Source organism: Dendrobates tinctorius, unplaced genomic scaffold (genome assembly GCF_039654945.1).
Source record: "Dendrobates tinctorius isolate UK_male_01 unplaced genomic scaffold, ASM3965494v1 ptg000196l, whole genome shotgun sequence".
NCBI lineage: Eukaryota > Metazoa > Chordata > Amphibia > Anura > Dendrobatidae > Dendrobates > Dendrobates tinctorius.
The window spans coordinates 16380403-16399623 of record NW_027361863.1 but is presented as its reverse complement, the minus strand read 5'-3'; the positions used below and the strand labels follow the sequence as shown (position 1 = coordinate 16399623).

The following is a 19221-nucleotide window of genomic DNA, read 5'->3' as shown; positions in this document are numbered from 1 at the left end:
GCAGCTCACTAGCGACCATTTAGCGATGCACCAGCGATCCTGACCGGGTCGTATCGTTGTCCACTGACTGTCCCCGCCTTGTGTTTTCTGTGTGTTGCATCCAGTCACCTCCATTACACAGTCAGGGGGTAACGTTCTCCTGGAATCGCCAACCCCTGACTCCTCCATCAGACGCAGATAGAGAAGTGTGACCCGTTAGGTGACTCCTAATTCAGGACTTCGCTTTGTGGGACCCAGTACAGGGTGGGTAAAAAATAAAATGTCTCCCTTGTTGTGCTGTACAGGATGATACTTATCAGGCCTCTCATCAAAAGAGTAAAACTGTGATTGTCAACCATAGCAGCCAATCAGAGCTCAGCTTTCGTTTTACCTCAGCATTGTAAGGAATAATGGAGGCCGTCGTCGCCTTCCTGTCAGGGTGTTTCTCTGTGGAGGGCAGTAGTGATGTATGTGAGACCAACATGGCGTGTTGTGATAGTGGAGGCTGATGTACACATTGGATAAGTCACAGAAACAGGCCGACGCCTAAAATATTAAATGTCCACGAGTTCGGACGTCATTGTTACAGGCGTCCGCAGGGGACTATGAGAATCCAAGGAAACAGACATGAAAATCACCCCCAGTGGGCGCACATCAGCAGAGCGACATGTCGCCACCGAGTGTCCGCAGTGCCAGCGTTATTGGCGGGAGATAAACCGAAGTGTGTGGCGTACTGTGATTGGCGACCGGCAGACGGCCATTATTACCGTACATAACGTCTGATAAAGTGTGAGTGACGCCATATACACAGGCGTGACCTCACAGATAAGGGCACCGACAACAGTCACAGGAGCTGCACCACTAATGTGGCTCCTACACATATGTGGCACAAGGTGTGAGCTTCTCCCCAGGCAGCAGGGGGCAGCAGTTGGCACATTTCATTCTCACACTTTCCCCGTTTCGGCACCATTTTATAAGTCCCCTCCCTCCATCCTTACTGCCCTTTTTGGGGATTGTTTTTTTGGGACATTTTCATCTTGGACTTTAGGGCTCTGGACGTCGGTGTGGAAGCATCTTGTGGGTTGGGGCTTATTGGGACATTTTGAGAACACGGGCTTGTGTGTATGAAATCACAAAACTCTGTGTTATGGAGAAGCTACTTGGCCCGCGAGGCCCCCCCCCCGTTCTGGTTTTCTGATCTATTGCTACATCCTGACTATTCGCTCTGTCTAACCCTTTGGTACTGTCGTGCGATCTCGTGCTTTGACCTCGGCTTGATCTGGTTTCTGTCTATGCCCCTTGGTAAAATTGTCCTGTAGTTACCCTTCTAGGAGTTTCCCTGCAGCTCCTAGCTCTGTGGAGCTTAGGCCACGCCCCCAGCAGTCACGTGATTCAGGTCCTGGAGCATGCATTGTCACCACTGCTGCCCTGCTCCACAGGTATCTTTGTGCACAGTCTTTGTACTCAGGACACGCGCCCTGGCTCAGTGAGCAAGTGCAGTGTGGTGTTCCTGACAGATACTTTTTACTTACTTTTATTGCGTTTTTTTTTTTTTTGCAGATGGCATGTATGTGTGTATAGATAGATAGATAGATATTTATTTTTTCATTATTTATTTTTTTCCCTCTTGGAGTGATAGAAGTCACTGGCAGAGCTTAAGATGACATCCCTGGTGGTCTAGGGAATAATGTTGGGGTTCATGATAACATCCCTGGTGGTCTACAGCTAAAAATTAGTTCTAACATTCCTGGTGGTCTAGGGGCTAGTAGAGAGGTCTATGATGATACATATCTGGATGTCTGGGTAAGTAAAGTAGCCATTTACGGAAGTCCCGGTGAGATGTGAGCGACCTGGCCAGGGTTTAATGGAGTATTTGGTTGAATCCTCAGGATTTGGGCAGTGCGGAGTACGGGGTCAAGGTGATGAAATGGGCATCTGGCTTTGTTGTGCTCATTAATGTGTAATAGCATTATCGCCTTTTAATGCCATTTCCCGTGACACCTGCACACACCTGGGACTAACGCACGTGAGAGGTGTGCGCCTGGACGCCGTCCCGTGCCGCCGGTGACTACATGCACAGTCTACAGTCTCTAGACTGGTGATGATGAAACTAAAAGAGGCGGCTCATAATGTTCGCACTTTGTGCAGCGACAGAGAGAAAGCGAAATCTGAGCCGGTTGTGTTGTGTGCGGTTGTTTCATATGATGCACCAGCGGCCGCATCCCCGGAAACCTCCCTGCAGCGGTACCTGCATCCGTGTAAGGGGAGCGCTGCCACCAAACCACTGCACGTGGATAAAAACGAAATATTTATTGCGTCTATTTAAAGACGTTAATAAAACTGCAGACATATTCCGGCCGTCTGTCCTTAATCATCGCCAATGACACATTGCAACTGAAAGCTCAGTCTAATGGATTCCGGATGTAAAAGCCGCCGCCCCTGCGTCCCCTGCTGTCCGCCGCCGCCCCTGCGTCCCCTGCTGTCCGCCGCCGCCCCTGCGTCCCCTGGTGTCCTCGGCCGCCCCTGCGTCCCCTGGTGTCCTCGGCCGCCCCTGCTGTCCTCGGCCGCCCCTGCTGTCCCCTGGTGTCCTCGGCCGCCCCTGGTGTCCTCGGCCGCCCCTGGTGTCCTCGGCCGCCCCTGGTGTCCCCTGCTGTCCTCGGCCGCCCCTGCTGTCCCCTGCTGTCCTCGGCCGCCCCTGCTGTCCTCGGCCGCCCCTGCGTCCCCTGCTGTCCTCGGCCGCCCCTGCGTCCCCTGCTGTCCTCGGCGTCCCCTGCTGTCCTCGGCCGCCCCTGCGTCCCCTGCTGTCCTCGGCGTCCCCTGCTGTTCTCGGCCGCCCCTGCGTCCCCTGCTGTCCTCGGCGTCCCCTGCTGTCCTCGGCCGCCCCTGCGTCCCCTGCTGTCCTCGGCGTCCCCTGCTGTCCTCGGCCGCCCCTGCGTCCCCTGCTGTCCTCGGCCGCCCCTGCGTCCCCTGCTGTCCTCGGCCGCCCCTGCTGTCCTCGGCGTCCCCTGCTGTCCTCGGCCGCCCCTGCGTCCCCTGCTGTCCTCGGCGTCCCCTGCTGTCCTCGGCCGCCCCTGCGTCCCCTGCTGTCCTCGGCGTCCCCTGCTGTCCTCGGCCGCCCCTGCGTCCCCTGCTGTCCTCGGCGTCCCCTGCTGTCCTCGGCCGCCCCTGCGTCCCCTGCTGTCCTCGGCCGCCCCTGCGTCCCCTGCTGTCCTCGGCCGCCCCTGCGTCCCCTGCTGTCCTCGGCCGCCCCTGCTGTCCTCGGCCGCCCCTGCGTCCCCTGCTGTCCTCGGCCGCCCCTGCGTCCCCTGCTGTCCTCGGCCGCCCCTGCGTCTCCTGCTGTCCTCGGCCGCCCGTGCGTCTCCTGCTGTCCTGTGCTGCCGCTGTATAGGATTAGATACACGGCTCAGCAGTCAGTATCACACAGGATAGGATCAGATACACGGCTCAGCAGTCAGTATCACACAGGATAGGATTAGATACACGGCTCAGCAGACAGTATCACACAGGATAGGATTAGATACACGGCTCAGCAGACAGTATCACACAGGATAGGATTAGATACACGGCTCAGCAGTCAGTATCACACAGGATAGGATTAGATACACGGCTCAGCAGTCAGTATCACACAGGATAGGATTAGATACACGGCTCAGCAGTCAGTATCACACAGGATAGGATTAGATACACGGCTCAGCAGTCAGTATCACACAGGATAGGATTAGATACACGGCTCAGCAGTCAGTATCACACAGGATAGGATTAGATACACGGCTCAGCAGTCAGTATCACACAGGATAGGATTAGATACACGGCTCAGCAGTCAGTATCACACAAGATAGGATTAGATACACGGCTCAGCAGTCAGTATCACACAGGATAGGATCAGATACACGGCTCAGCAGTCAGTATCACACAGGATAGGATTAGATACACGGCTCACCGATTTTGTGACGTTATAGTGATATCGCTATGTGTGATACCTCCGTCCGGCTCCCCCGCTGTCCATCGCTGATCGCGCGGCTCCATTTCTCGTCGGGCGCTTCCTGCTGTGTGAGACGAGCGACGCTGGACGCGGGCGGGAGGACGTCAGGGATCGCTGTGTGTGAAAGGTAAGTATCGTGCGCTGCATCGCTGTGAGATCTGCCTGGGTGGCAGCTCACTAGCGATCATTTAGTGATGCACCAGCGATCCTGACCGGGTCGGATCGCTGGTGCATCGCTAAATGTAAAGGGGGCTTAATTCTGATGTTATGGGAATTTTCCCGCCTTTGTGCTTTCAGCATGACCTTCCATATCCACACCACTGGGTGGCAGCATTGTCCTATATGCACCGCGCTGCACAGATCTCCCCCTAGTGTAATATGACTTCTAAGTATCCGCCGCTCCCACAGGAAATCGCCTCATTTACCCTATAGAATTACAGAAGTGTTCAGAGGGGAAAAAAACCCAACAACATAAAACGATTTATGGCATTTATATAAATCGCATTGCATAAGCAGGGTGGCTGGTAAGAGGCCTGGTGTGCATTGTGCGCAGCAGTGACCGCACGTTCCATTGCGCAGACTGCGTATCCGTCATTTAGGCCGGGGTCACACTGGCGAGGAATACGGGACAGTGAGAGGCGCTAAAAGCCCGCATTACACACGGACCAATGATTCTCTATGGGGTCACTCGCACCAGGCGTATATTTCTCCTCAGTATCCTGTGCTCCGTGCCACTCGCAGCATGCTGTGATTGTCAGTGTACTACGCCCGTAGTACGCCAATGCAAGTCTATGGGTGCGCAAAAAATATGGATTACACACGGACCACACATGTGACCTGCGAGAAATACGCACCCGGTGTCTCTTAGCAAAGCCGGCAATTCAGTGCGCTATACAGTAAACTCACCCTGACAGGTTTAATAAAGAAAGAATAGATATATACACATAGAATACATATAGAATACACATTATATATATATATACATACATATATATATGTATTCTATGTGTCTATATCTATTCTTTGGTTTCTGTTAGAAACCCCGTCATAGGGCTCCATTATATGTCCATTTTGCAAGCCTGCGAGAAAATCTCACCATACGGATTACATATGGATGCTGACACGCGCAAAATACGAGACCGCACCTTGATTACGGATGACATATGGAGCACTGTTTAGGGGTCATTCATCCGTATTACACATGTAAAATACGGACCGTATTTTGCATCGGTTAGTGTGACCCCGTCCTTAGGCCATTACAGACACCGCAGATCGTGAGCCGTTATTGAGGTTTTCCATCATTTTCAGTAAATTAGTTCCAAAAAATTGAAATAAGTTTTTCAGGACTTAAAGGGATTGTTCACTACTTAAAATGGTCATCAGTGTCCGATTACAGCAGGTCCGCCACTCCTCACACCATGACCCACTGCAGCTGGATGTAGAAAATGAATGGAGCCGGAATAGCAGAGCACCATGTAGTGGCCGTTCTCTGTAACTGCAGCTCAGATCGCATTGATGTGAACAGGAACCGAGTTGCAGTACCAGTGAACGGCCACTACATGGTGTATGGAGCTGAGCTGATGTGGCCAATGCATCCAATGTCACCGACATTGCAAACCGAATCAGGTGTCGGACCTCTGCTAATCTGATATTGATGACCAATTATAAGCATATGTCATTTTTTTGTTATCAAAGGGTCCTTAGGGTAAACCTTAAAGGAGTGACTCCAAGGAAAATCATGATCAACTGGATAAAGTGGATGACACCACAACCCCTTCATTCTATGGTCATATTATCCTCAAATCACAACCTTGATGACTTATCTTAAAAGACATCCTGGAGAACTCAAAACTAATATATCTCGTAACTGTAGAAGTCCTCTCCTGTGGCTGCAGCATATACATCACACGGGAGTCGCTGGGGCTGCAGCATATACATCACACGGGAGTCACTGGGGCTGGAGCATATACATCACACGGGAGACGCTGGGGCTGCGGCATATACATCAAACGGGAGACGCTGGGGCTGCAGCATATACATCACACGGGAGTCGCTGGGGCTGCAGCATATACATCACACGGGAGTCGCTGGGGCTGGAGCATATACATCACACGGGAGTTGCTGGGGCTGCAGCATATACATCACACGGGAGTCGCTGGGGCTGGAGCATATACATCACACGGGAGTCGCTGGGGCTGGAGCATATACATCACACGGGAGTCGCTGGGGCTGGAGCATATACATCACACGGGAGTCGCTGGGGCTGGAGCATATACATCACACGGGAGTCGCTGGGGCTGGAGCATATACATCACACGGGAGTCGCTGGGGCTGGAGCATATACATCACACGGGAGACGCTGGGGCTGCGGCATATACATCAAACGGGAGACGCTGGGGCTGCAGCATATACATCACACGGGAGTCGCTGGGGCTGCAGCATATACATCACACGGGAGTCGCTGGGGCTGGAGCATATACATCACACGGGAGTCGCTGGGGCTGGAGCATATACATCACACGGGAGACGCTGGGGCTGCGGCATATACATCAAACGGGAGACGCTGGGGCTGCAGCATATACATCACACGGGAGTCGCTGGGGCTGCAGCATATACATCACACGGGAGTCGCTGGGGCTGGAGCATATACATCACACGGGAGTTGCTGGGGCTGCAGCATATACATCACACGGGAGTCGCTGGGGCTGGAGCATATACATCACACAGGAGTCGCTGGGGCTGGAGCATATACATCACACGGGAGTCGCTGGGGCTGGAGCATATACATCACATGGGAGTCGCTGGGGCTGGAGCATATACATCACATGGGAGTCGCTGGGTTTTGTGCCGTTTAATACAACACCTTGGGAATCTTCAGTTCTGATTTAGCTCAACCTCTGGGGTGATCACCACGTAAGAAATGAACACACTGGATTCAGTTTCATCTTTTATTCATCCATGAACATACATGACGTTTCTCACACATCATCTCATGACACGTCCATGACCTCGCTATCACATGTTAGTACCCGGCCCTAACCTCATCACGCATCCATTGTCATCATTGGTTTATAATATACGTAACCCGGGGTCCATTAATCAGACTCTCTATCTTACATCGCCCTTCCAGAAGGGCTATGGCCTTATAATATAGATTTTTTTATTTAGAAAATAGTGATCCATCAAGACTTTCTTACGATATAGATCTGTATTTATAACGATGATTATGTACAAGATTTATATAGAGAGCTCTGTGACTGTATATATAGTGGATCTATATACACATGCTGAATGTACATTACATCTGTACACATTAACGATGGTTCCCAAAAAACCTATAAAACCTTCCTCCTTATATATGTGAACCCCAATCGCAGCATATATATATACATGAAATGTTCATAGGGTTTATCAAAGACCTTACGGCTTCTATAGATGTTACTCTATATGTAGCCTGGAGTGCGTTGCTCTTCTATATGCTCCCTACTATATACAGATTACCTTCAGGCATAGGACGGCGATGTATAATCACCTGTACATTCCCTTTATTTGTCCCAGGGGGGCTATAGAAAATTCATGCCTAGTACTCACACCTATGGAGACGCTATCTACAGACAGTATAGCAGCTATACTCAACCAGCATTGGATAAAGCATCACACCTATATATAGACCCAGCAGCATTGCACCCCAAAAACATGGGGTATGACCAGTATTGCACCCTTTATACACCCTAAGTTTGACTAGCATTTTTTAAGATTGCGCCCCCTTGAGTACCAAGCCAGTTAGGTAACGTATGTACATCCAGAGTCATATTTCCAGAGGCAGTGGTGGCAGGTGTGGGACGACAGGCAGGTCATATATCATCTGGCCGAGCTGTCTGAAGATGCAGCATCACGATCTGAGTCTTCGGGGTCTTCGTTACAGACGGATTCGCTACTGGGGGGAGGAGATCTGATGAAGAGAATGAATAATATATAGAATGTGCACGTGTCTGAGGAATAACCTTACTTCTGACCATTGCTTGACTTGTATCCTGCATATTTCACCAGTTTTTCACTCTGCAGTAGACATTTCTGATTTTCAGTTGCCTCTGGGCTAGTGGATGGAGGCTGGCTGCTAAGAAGTCTCTCCATATACAGTATGCACAGACATGAGGGATTCCTGCTCACCTACTTTTATGTAGCGCATGTTCAGCGGTAACAGCATTATACAAAAGTATTGAGCAGTGTAGCTGTGACTGCAGCTCTGAGGTGAGATAAACACTTACTAGAAAGCTGCAGCAGCATAGAGGGCTTTATACAGCAGAACTGAGTAATATAACTGGAATTCCAGTAATGTTGTGAAATAAACATTTATTTAAAATTGAACTGCAGCAAAGAGTAAATTATACAGCATTAGTGAGTAGAGAAGCTGTGAATTGAGTTCTGGGGATTAGACAAAACTTTTACTTGAAAGCTGCAGCAGCATTGAGTACATTAAACAACACTACTGAGTAGTGTAGCTGTGATTCAAGTAATGGGGTGAGATATACCCTTACTAAAAATCAACAACAGCAAAAAAAAACATTTCACAGCAGTACTGAATAGTGTAGGTGTGAATCCAGTCCTAGGGTGAGATAATACACTAATGAAGTGATCATAAGAACTCTACCTCTATGGACTTTATATGTTTGTTGCAGTCAAGTCCCTGACTCCTAGGGGAAGGGGAAAAACAGACCCCAATAAATGTAGGCAGCCTGTCATGTAACTGACGCCCTCACCTCTCCTCTGATTGGGTGATTAATCTCCGACATGTCTCCATCTGTACATCCAATCCTCTCTTCATGCTGCACATTTCCATATATTCATGAAGATGCCGAGTCATGTCATCTTTAGCCGTCGCCAATTCCAGCTGGAAAAAAAGGACGAGCTTCATCCACAAGCCCCATGGTCACTGCTGGGCCTCCCTCCGAGCTTCTGCACCCATCTTACCTCTATCTGGTCTATGGTCTCCTGATATTCCTTCTCCCGACTCTTGAAGAGAGACTCCGTGTCCTTTATGACCTCTTCTAGACTGTCGTCCTGGGTCTGAGGAAGAGAAGACTTAATTGACACATCTGTCTTCAAAATCGATCCCATATGCCGGGTGACAGGATACTGAATTTACAGTGGTTGTCATCTCAGAGGGCTTCAATAGAGCAGAGTTTGACCTGAAATAGTGCCACCCTTGTACATGGCTTTGTCTGTTATTGCAGTATTTAAGCGAATGGGGATATTAATAATAATACATTTTATTTCTATAGCGCCGACATATTCCGCAGCACTTTACATTTCAGAGGGGATTTGTACAGACAATAGACATTACAGCATAACAATAATCACATAGATTATAACAGATACCAAGAGGAATGAGGGCCCTGCTCGCAAGCTTACAGTCTATGAGGAAAGAGGTAGACACGAAAGGTGGGTGGTAACAGTTGCCCTGATTGTATGGACCAGCCATAATGTTAAGTGTGTAACAGTACAGACACAGAGGGCTAATGGAGGCATAAAGCATGTGGGAACATGGTGCGGGGAACCTGGGTATAGTAAAACTTTTGGCTGTGCCACACAGGGATAGATTAGGTTAATGTGTTGAGGCGATAGGCCAGTCTGAATAAATGCGTTTTCAGGGCACGCTTAAAATTGTGGGGATTGGGGACTAATCGTATTTACCTGGGAAGTGCATTCCAAAGAATTGGCGCAGCACGTGTATAGTCTTGGAGACGGGAGTGGGAGGTTCTGACTATTGAGGATACTAACCTCAGGTCATCAGCAGAACGGAGGGCACGGGTAGGGTGGTATACTGAAACAAGGGAGGAGATGTAGGGCGGTGCTGAGCCATGGAGAGCTTTGTGGGTGAGGGTAATAAGTTTATACTGAATTCTGGAGTGGATGGGTAGCCAGTGTAATGACTGGCACAAGGTAGAGGCATCGGTGTAACGATTGATGAGGAATATGATCCTGGCTGCAGCATTCAAGACAGATTGGAGGGGGGAGAGTTTGGTAAGAGGGAGATCGATTAGAAGAGAGTTACAATAGTCGAGACGAGAATGAATAAGAGAAACAGTAAGAGTTTTTGCGGAGTCAAAAGTAAGAAAAGGTCGAATTCTAGAAATATTTTTAAGGTGCAGATGACAAGAGCGAGCCAGTGATCGGATGTGGGGGACAAAGGAAAGCTCGGAGTCAAGTATGACCCCAAGACAGCGGGCATGTTGCTGGGGAGTAATAGTGGAACCACACTCGGAAATGGCAATGTCGGGTATAGGTACATTAGTAGAGGGAGGAAACACAAGGAGTTCAGTCTTTGACAGGTTCAGTTTCAGATATAGTGAGGACATGATATTAGACACAGCGTTTAGACAATCGCCGATGTTTTCTAGAAAGGCTGGCGTGATGTCAGGAGAAGAAGCGTATAATTGGGTGTCATCAGCATAGAGATGGTACTGGAAACCAAATCTACTGATTGTTTGACCAATAGGGGCAGTGTACAAGGAGAAGAGGAGGGGGCCTAGACCGGATCCTTAGGGGACCCCAACAGTAAGGGGAAGGTGAGAGGAGGAGGAACCGGCAAAAGATACAGTAAAGGAGCGGTCAGAGAGATAGGGAGGAGAACCAGGAGAGAACGGTGTCCTTGAGGTCAATGGAGCGGAGCATAGTGAGGAGGAGCTGATGATCCACAGTGTCGCATGCTGCAGAGAGATCCAAGAGAATTAGCATGGAGTAGTGACCATTTAATTTAGCTGTTAGTAGATCATTAGAGACTTTAGTGAGGGCAGTTTCAGTGGAGTGTAAAGAGCGGAACCCGGATTGGAGAGGGTCGAGGAGAGAGTTTTCTGAGAGATAGCGGATAAGACGGGAGTGGACCAGGCGTTCCAGGAGTTTAGAGATGAAGGGGAGATTAGAGACAGGTCTATAGTTAGTGGCACAGTTTTGGTCGAGGCATGGTTTTTTAAGTAGTGGATGTATGATGGCATGCTTAAATGAGGAGGGAAAGATACCAGAAGAGAGAGAAAGGTTAAATATTTTAGTTAGGTGAGGGGTGACAGCAGGGGAAAGGGACTGGAGGAGATGTGACGGAAATGGGTCACTGGTGCAAGTGGTTGGGCGAGAAGATGCAAGGAGCCTGCTTACTTCTTCTGTGACTGTCTCAAAATCAGAGAGTGAGCTAGATGCAGTGGGGGAGGGAGGACAGTGCACAGTATGAGGTGATTAGGAGATAATTTCCTGTCGGATCTGGTCAATTTTTTCTTTGAAGTAATTAGCCAGATCATCAGCTTGGAGCTCCGTGGTTGGGGCCTGTACTCTTGGGTTGAGTAGAGAATGAAAAGTGTCAAAGAGACGTTTCGGGTTATTGGACAGTGAGGTGATGAGGGTGTTGAAATAGGTTTGTTTGGAGAGGTGAAGGGCAGTGTTGTATGTTTTAAGCATAAACTTATAATGGATGAAATCTTCGTGTAGATTGGATTTTTTCCACAGTTGTTCAGCGCACCTGGAGCACCGCTGCAGGAAACGTGTTTGCAGGGTGTGCCAGGGTTGTCGCTGTCTGTGTTGTGGTGTTCTATGTATAGGAGGTGCAAATTCATCCAGGGCTGTAATACTAAATCTCATCGATATTTGGGGCGGCACGTTGCCTCCATCAGTTCTTTTAAGTCACCCTTGCACAAAGTCAAGGATTTTGTAGGAATTCAGTTGGGTGATCGTATAACCAGTGATACCAAATAGATGACAATGATCATCATTTTCATATGTAGGTTGAAACACAGTCAATAAATGAATCAGAAACAGCAGTGTAGGAGGCTTAAAACTGGGTGAGGAGCAGACAAAGTTTGCTACAAAGGTGAGGTTGTGGAAGACAATTCCATGCTACGCAGGTCATACTCCATGGTGAGACTGAGCACAGCAACAAGACACAAGGTAGTTATACTGCATCAGCGAGGTCTGTCCCAGGACAAGACTTCACAGCAGACTGGGGTTCAAGCTATTTTGCAGAAGCATAAAGAAATGGCAATGTTTAGGAATGTAGATGCAGTGGTCGGCGAGGAATCAGTGCAGAAGATGACAGGCACATCGTGTTATAATGAATGATGATGGAAGCAATAGGCAGTCACCAGATACTGAAGATGGAGGTGACAGGCAGTCACCAGATACTGAAGATGGAGGTGACAGGCAGTCACCAGATACTGAAGATGGAGGTGACAGGCAGTCACCAGATACTGAAGATGGAGGTGACGGGCAGTCACCAGATACTGATGATGGAGGTGACGAGCGGTCACCAGATACTGAAGATGGAGGTGACAGGCGGTCACCAGATACGGATGATGGAGGTGACAGGCGGTCACCAGATACGGATGATGGAGGTGATGAGTGTGCACCAGGTACTGATGATGGAGGTGATGAGCGGTCACCAGGTACTGATGATGAAGGTGACAGGCGGTCACCAGATACTGATGATGGAGGTGATGAGCGGTCACCAGGTACTGATGATGAAGGTGATGAGCGGTCACCAGATACTGATGATGGAGGTGATGAGCGGTCACCTGGTACGGATAATGTTTAGATTTCTCCTTTGTTCATTCACTTTGCATTTTGTTTGAATTTATAGTTGTGAAAAGCATAACTTCAGCCACAATTTGAACTGTTACCGCATAGTGATCATATTGGGGTGTTCTTTGAGATCTCTGTGGTTAGCGCTGGATGCCCTAACGTCCCTGGTGATTATGTAAAAGTGATCTCAGGTTATTCTGCCCCCTTCTGGAAATTTGAAGGATTACCTCTCCTTGATTGTCGACACCAGACATTGCATACCCGGAGAAGTCTTCCCATAATAGCAAAGTTTCCTCTGTCTCCTCCCAAGCAAGACTGTCACAGTCATCCTCGAAATCATAGTCACGCCTGCCAAAAGTTTAGAGGTGTTAACTATGAGGGGCTGATAAAATACTCATGCATCATCTTATATATACGTCACATCTGCCGTTTCTGATAGTTGCTTCTTAAATTTTACAATTATTTGCACTTGCAGTACCGCTTTCCACCACTCCAAGTGCCAAATACTCTCTATAGAGTTTATGCAACAGCGCCCCCCCCCCCGACTACTGAACTCACTGAATGCAACTGCAAAAACTCTAGTTCTCCAGTTTTTGTAAAACTACAACTCTCATTGAGCCCTGCATAATGCATGGATGCTGGTAAATGTAGTTTTGCAACTTTTTGGATAAAATCGGTTTTATAGTAACTTCCTGGGTGATTCTATTGGTAAAAGTGAAGGTCTTACAGCTGGTTGAGCATCTTCTGCATCTCCTCGTTGATGCTCAGCGCTGTGCTCTCATCTTCCTCGCCCCCTCTTGCGCTCTCGCTGTCGCACACAGACGAATCGTCATCACCCGCGGGTTTCCGCTCTTTTCTTCTTCCCAAAACCTTCATTGGAGAGAGGTGGACGGTCTGGAAAAATAAAAGTGGAAGAAGACAAGTACTATAAAATTTACAAGTGAAGTCCTATATACCTACCAACATTTAAGAATGACTCTCGGTACAATTCTGCCAGCAGCGCGTCCTATTACAGTCATATGTAAAAGTTTGGGCACCCCTATTAATGTTAACCTTTTTTCTTTATAACAATTTTGGTTTTTGCAACAGGTATTTCAGTTTCATATATCTAATAACTGATGGACTCAGTTATATTTCTGGATTCAAATGAGGTTTATTGTACTAACAGAAAATGTGCAATCTGCATTTAAACAAAATTTGACCGGTGCAAAAGTATGGGCACCCTTATCATTTTCTTGATTTGAACACTCCTAACTACTTTTTACTGACTTCCTGAAGCACTAAATTGGTTTTGTAACCTCATTGAGCTTTGAACTTCATAGCCAGGTGTATCAAATCATGAGAAAAGGTATTTAAAGTGGCCACTTGCAAGTAGTTCTCCTATTTGATTCTCCTATGAAGAGTGGCATCATGGGCTCCTCAAAACAACTCTCAAATGATCTGAAAACAAAGATTATTCAACATAGCTTTTCAGGGGAAGGATACAAAAAGTTGTCTCAGAGATTTAACCAGTCTGTTTCCACTGTGAGGAACATAGTAAGGAAATGGAAGAACACAGGTACAGTTCTTGTTAAGCCCAGAAGTGGCAGGCCAAGAAAAATATCAGAAAGGCAGAGAAGAAGAATGGTGAGAACAGTCAAGGACAATCCACAGACCACCTCCAAAGACCTGCAGCATCATCTTGCTGCAGATGGTGTCACTGTGCATCGGTCAACAATACAGCGCATGCATAATGCCTTTTTGTATGACCAAACAACTCAATCTTTGTTTCATCAGTCCACAGGACCTTCTTCCAAAATGTAACTGGCTTGTCCAAATGTGCTTTTGCATACCTCAGGCGACTCTGTTTGTGGCGTGCTTGCAGAAACGGCTTCTTTCGCATCATTCTCGCATACAGCTTCTCCTTGTGCAAAGTGCGCTGTATTGTTGACCGATGCACAGTGACACCATCTGCAGCAAGATGATGCTGCAGGTCTTTGGAGGTGGTCTGTGGATTGTCCTTGACTGTTCTCACCATTCTTCTTCTCTGCCTTTCTGATATTTTTCTTGGCCTGCCACTTCTGGGCTTAACAAGAACTGTACCTGTGTTCTTCCATTTCCTTACTATGTTCCTCACAGTGGAAACTGACTGGTTAAATCTCTGAGACAACTTTTTGTATCCTTCCCCTGAAAAGCTATGTTGAATAATCTTTGTTTTCAGATCATTTGAGAGTTGTTTTGAGGAGCCCATGATGCCACTCTTCATAGGAGAATCAAATAGGAGAACTACTTGCAAGTGGCCACTTTAAATACCTTTTCTCATGATTTGATACACCTGGCTATGAAGTTCAAAGCTCAATGAGGTTACAAAACCAATTTAGTGCTTCAGGAAGTCAGTAAAAAGTAGTTAGGAGTGTTCAAATCAAGAAAATGATAAGGGTGCCCATACTTTTGCACCTGTCAAATTTTGTTTAAATGCAGATTGCACATTTTCTTTTAGTACAATAAACCTCATTTAATCCAGAAATATAACTGAGTCCATCAGTTATTAGATATATGAAACTGAAATACCTGTTGCAAAAACCAAAATTGTTCTAAAGAAAAAAGGTTAACATTAATAGGGGTGCCCAAACTTTTACATATGACTGTATATATAGTGAGGCCTTTAAAAATTGCCATAATGGCAAACAATAAAATTCTTGTTTCCTGCAGCGGCCACTAGGGGGAGCTCACCGTATACAGATTTATACAGCTCCCTATAAAGTCAATGGGAGCAATATCAATACGTGAGCTCCCTCTAGTGGTGGTTGCCAGCAGTGTTTTCAGGATATTTCCCTTGGGACAATATTAATGTATGTTTTATCCACAGTGACAGGTGAAATCTGGCACTGACGACATTATACTTTACCAGATGGGGAGGCCTCCATTTTTCTAATATTATTATTATTATTCATTTTTACAGCACCATTTATTCCATGGCACTTTACATAATATTACGATTTGACGTAATTAAGAATATTTATGGAGTCTTTCATTGGGAGGACGCTGCATGTTTCCCCCCAACGAAGGCTACGAGAAATGGAATTTATGGCAAGTACCAAAAACCCTCTTTTCTGACCTGCAGCATGTTGATCATATCCTCGCAGCTGCGCTGTTGAGCCACGTCGCACAGTTTGGCGGTGATGTCGATGCGCCGGCAGATGTCCATATCTACTCGCATGGCCTTCTCCTGGATCTTGGTGTCTAGGTCCGACAAGTTCTGGGACAGAAGACGGAAAATATTTCCATTAATTTAGAAGGAATTATCGTTCGGGTCTTCGCCAAATCTCTAGAAGTCTATGGAAACTGTCAGCAAGGTGCTTTTATTCTTAGTATGCATCAATAATCCTCCCCCGTAGGTCGTCATAAGATGAGACGGTCGAGATAATGGTGCCTTCGGGTAAAGTCTGGAGGACCCAAAGATTTACATAGCGTAGCGTCAATAGGCTCCTTCAGGACGCAGCAGTCAGCCTCCTTACTGATGGTTTCCTTTATCTTTAAAAATATATTTTTTTATGCATTTGTATTAAAAAGTAAAACACAAACATTAAAAAACCTTATAATATAAAACTTTACATGTATTCCTGATCTATAATATAAAATATCTGACGATAAACCAGATGCTCACGTTGCTCATTAACCCCTTGAAGACAACAAGTTCCGCTTTGAGCTGCTTGACCTTCATCGCCAGTTCCTCCTGGTAAAGCGCCGACTCCTGCGCCTCCTGTGTAGGGAGAGAAGATGTGATAGCTGAATGTAGTCAGATAGACCCCCCTAATATTATTATTATCATTTATTGTTATAGCGCCATTTATTCCATGGCGCTTTACAGGTAAGGAGGGGTATACATAATACATACAAGTACAATAATCTTAAACAATACAAGTCACGACTGGTACAGAATGAGAGAGGACCCTGCCCGCGAGGGCTCACAATCTACAAGGGATGGGTGATAATACAGTAGGTGAGGGTAGAGCTGGTCGTGCAGCGGTTTGGTCGATCGGTGGTTACTGCAGGTTATAGGCTTGTCGGAAGAGGTGGGTCTTCAGGCTCTTTTTGAAGGTTTCGATGGTAGGTGAGAGTCTGATATGTTGTGGTAGAGAGTTCCAGAGTAGGGGTGAGGTGTGAGAGAAATCTTGTATGCGATTGTGGGAAGAGGAGACGGGAGTAGAGAAGGAGATCTTATGAGGATCGGAGGTTGCGTGCGGGAAAGTACCGGGAGACTAGGTCACAGATGTATGGAGGACTCAGGTTGTGGATGGCTTTGTATGTCATGGTTAGGGTTTTGTAATGGAGTCTCTGGGCAACGGGGAGCCAGTGAAGGGATTGACAGAGGGGAGAGGCCGGGGAATAACGGGGGGACAGGTGGATTAGTCGGGCAGCAGAGTTTAGAATAGATTGGAGGGGTGTGAGAGTGTTTGAGGGGAGGCCACAGAGCAGGAGGTTGCAGTAGTCAAGGCGAGAGATGATGAGGGCATGGACTAGGGTTTTTGCAGATTCTTGGGTGAGGAATGAACGGATTCGTGAAATAGATTTGAGTTGAAGTCGGCAGGAAGTGGAAAGGGCTTGTATATGTGGTTTGAAGGAGAGATCAGCGTCAAGGATTACCCCGAAGCAGCGAGCTTGTGGGACTGGGGAGAGTGGGCAGTCATTTACTGTAATTGATAGGTTCATAGGGGGGGTCACGTGAGATGGGGGAAAGATGATGAATTCTGTTTTGTCCATGTTAAGTTTCAGAAATCTAGCAGAGAAGAAGGATGAAATAGCAGACAGACATTGGGGGATTCTGGTTAGTAGGGAGGTGATATCTGGTCCAGAGATGTAGATCTGTGTGTCATCAGCATAGAGATGATACTGAAAGCCATGAGATTCTATGAGCAGTCCCAGGCCGAAGGTGTAAATAGAGAACAGCAGGGGCCCAAAGACTGAAGCTTGTGGGACTCCGACAGATAGGGGGCGAGGTGAGGAGGTGGTGTGTGAGTGGGAAACGCTGAATGTCCGGTCTGTTAGGTATGATGAGATCCAGGATAGGGCCAAGTCTGTGATGCCAAGGGATGAGAGGGTCTGTAGTAATAGGGAATGGGCCACTGTGTCAAAGGCAGCCGACAGGTCCAGGAGGAGGAGGACAGAGTAGTGTCGCTTGCTCTTGGTGGTTAAGAGGTCATTGGTGACCTTAGTAAGGGCAGTTTCAGTGGAGTGGTGTGACCGGAAGCAAGATTGTAAGCGGTCGAAGAGGGAGCAAGACGAGAGATGGGAGGACAGTTCAAGGTAGACGTGTTGTTCCAGGAGCTTGGAGGCGTATGGGAGAAGTGATATAGGGCGATAGCTAGATACAGAGGATGGGTCAAGAGAGGGCTTTTTGAGGATAGGTGTGATGGAGGCATGTTTAAAGCTTGAGGGGAAAACACCAGTTGTTAGTGATATGTTGAAGAGATGGGTTAGGGTTGGGATGAAGACTGGTGAGGTTTGGGATGAAGTGGGATGGGATCGGGTCGAGTGCACAGGTGGTGAGATGTGATCTTGAGAGTAGAGTGGAGAGTCGATCTTCTGTAATGGTGGAGAAGTTGGTTTTGAAGGTGGAGGGCTGGGAAGTCGGGAGGAAGGGCTCTGGGGGTTGTTGACCAAAACTGTCTCTGATGTTATCAATCTTCTGCTTGAAAAATGAGGCAAAGTCTTCAGCTGAGATGAGTGGGGAGGGGGGAGGTGCTGGGGGGCGGAGGAGAGAATTGAAGGTGTTGAATAACTGTTTAGGGTTGTGAGACAGGGCGGATATGAGAGATGAGAAGTAGGTTTGTTTAGCTGTGGCGAGTGTGGTCTTGAAAGTAGTGAGGGACTGTTTGAATGCGATGAAGTGCTCGTTGGAGTGGGATCTTTTCCATCTGCGCTCAGCAGCCCTGGAAGCTCGCCTCAGCTCTTTGGTCAGGCTGGAGTGCCTGGGCTGTCTGTTGATTTTGCGAGCTTTGGTATGTGTAAGTGGGGCCGCGGATTCCAAAGCTACAGCTATTGTGGTGTTATATAGAGCAGCAGCGTCATCCGCATTGTGTAAGGAACTTATATCAGTGAGAGGGAGGAGGGATTCAGAGAATGAGTGTAGGTCAAGGTGTTTAAGATTCCTGCGAGGGTGTGAAAGTTTCTGGGGTGGGGATTGTAGACATGGAGTGAAGAGGGAAGAGAATGTGAGAAGGTTGTGGTCAGAGAGAGGAAGAGGTGAGTTAGAGAGGTTAGATAGGGAGCAGAGGCGGGTGAAGATGAGGTCCAGTGTGTGGCCATCTTTGTGGGTGGCTGTAGAAGATCATTGAGTGAGGCCGAAGGAGAAAGTGAGAGATAGGAGTTTAGTGGCAGCTGAGAGGGAAGTGTCAATGGGGATGTTGAAGTCGCCCATGATGATAGTAGTGATGTCCGCGGAAAGGAAATGAAGTAGCCAGGTGGTGAAGTGGTCAAAGAAGGTGGTGGCTGACCCTGGGGGGCGGTAGATGACAGCCAGTTGGAGGTTGGAGGGGGAGTAGATGCGCACAGAGTGCACCTCAAAGGAAGGGAGGGTAACAGAGGGTGGCAGTGGGATTGGGGTGAAGGAGCAGGTATCTGACAGGAGAAAACCAACTCCTCCGCCATGTTTGCTGCTGGGGCGGGGGGTGTGAGAAAGGTGGAAGCCGCCATACGAAAGTGCAGCAGGAGAG

General features: G+C 47.9%; 1 protein-coding gene across 1 annotated transcript in view; it reads right to left on the bottom strand.

Moving 5' to 3' along the window:
* Positions 1 to 6895: 6895 nt before the first annotated feature.
* Positions 6896 to 19221, bottom strand: part of IFFO1 (intermediate filament family orphan 1) — a 36598-nt gene continuing 24272 nt past the window's right edge. The window contains exons 3-9 of the mRNA XM_073552937.1: positions 16173 to 16268; positions 15624 to 15764; positions 13254 to 13420; positions 12754 to 12874; positions 8933 to 9028; positions 8722 to 8852; positions 6896 to 7913 (exon numbers count right to left, since the gene is read on the bottom strand). Of these exons, the coding sequence (XP_073409038.1) occupies positions 7823 to 7913; positions 8722 to 8852; positions 8933 to 9028; positions 12754 to 12874; positions 13254 to 13420; positions 15624 to 15764; positions 16173 to 16268 (843 nt within the window). The 3' untranslated portion in view covers positions 6896 to 7822. The remainder of the gene's footprint in view (positions 7914 to 8721; positions 8853 to 8932; positions 9029 to 12753; positions 12875 to 13253; positions 13421 to 15623; positions 15765 to 16172; positions 16269 to 19221) is intronic.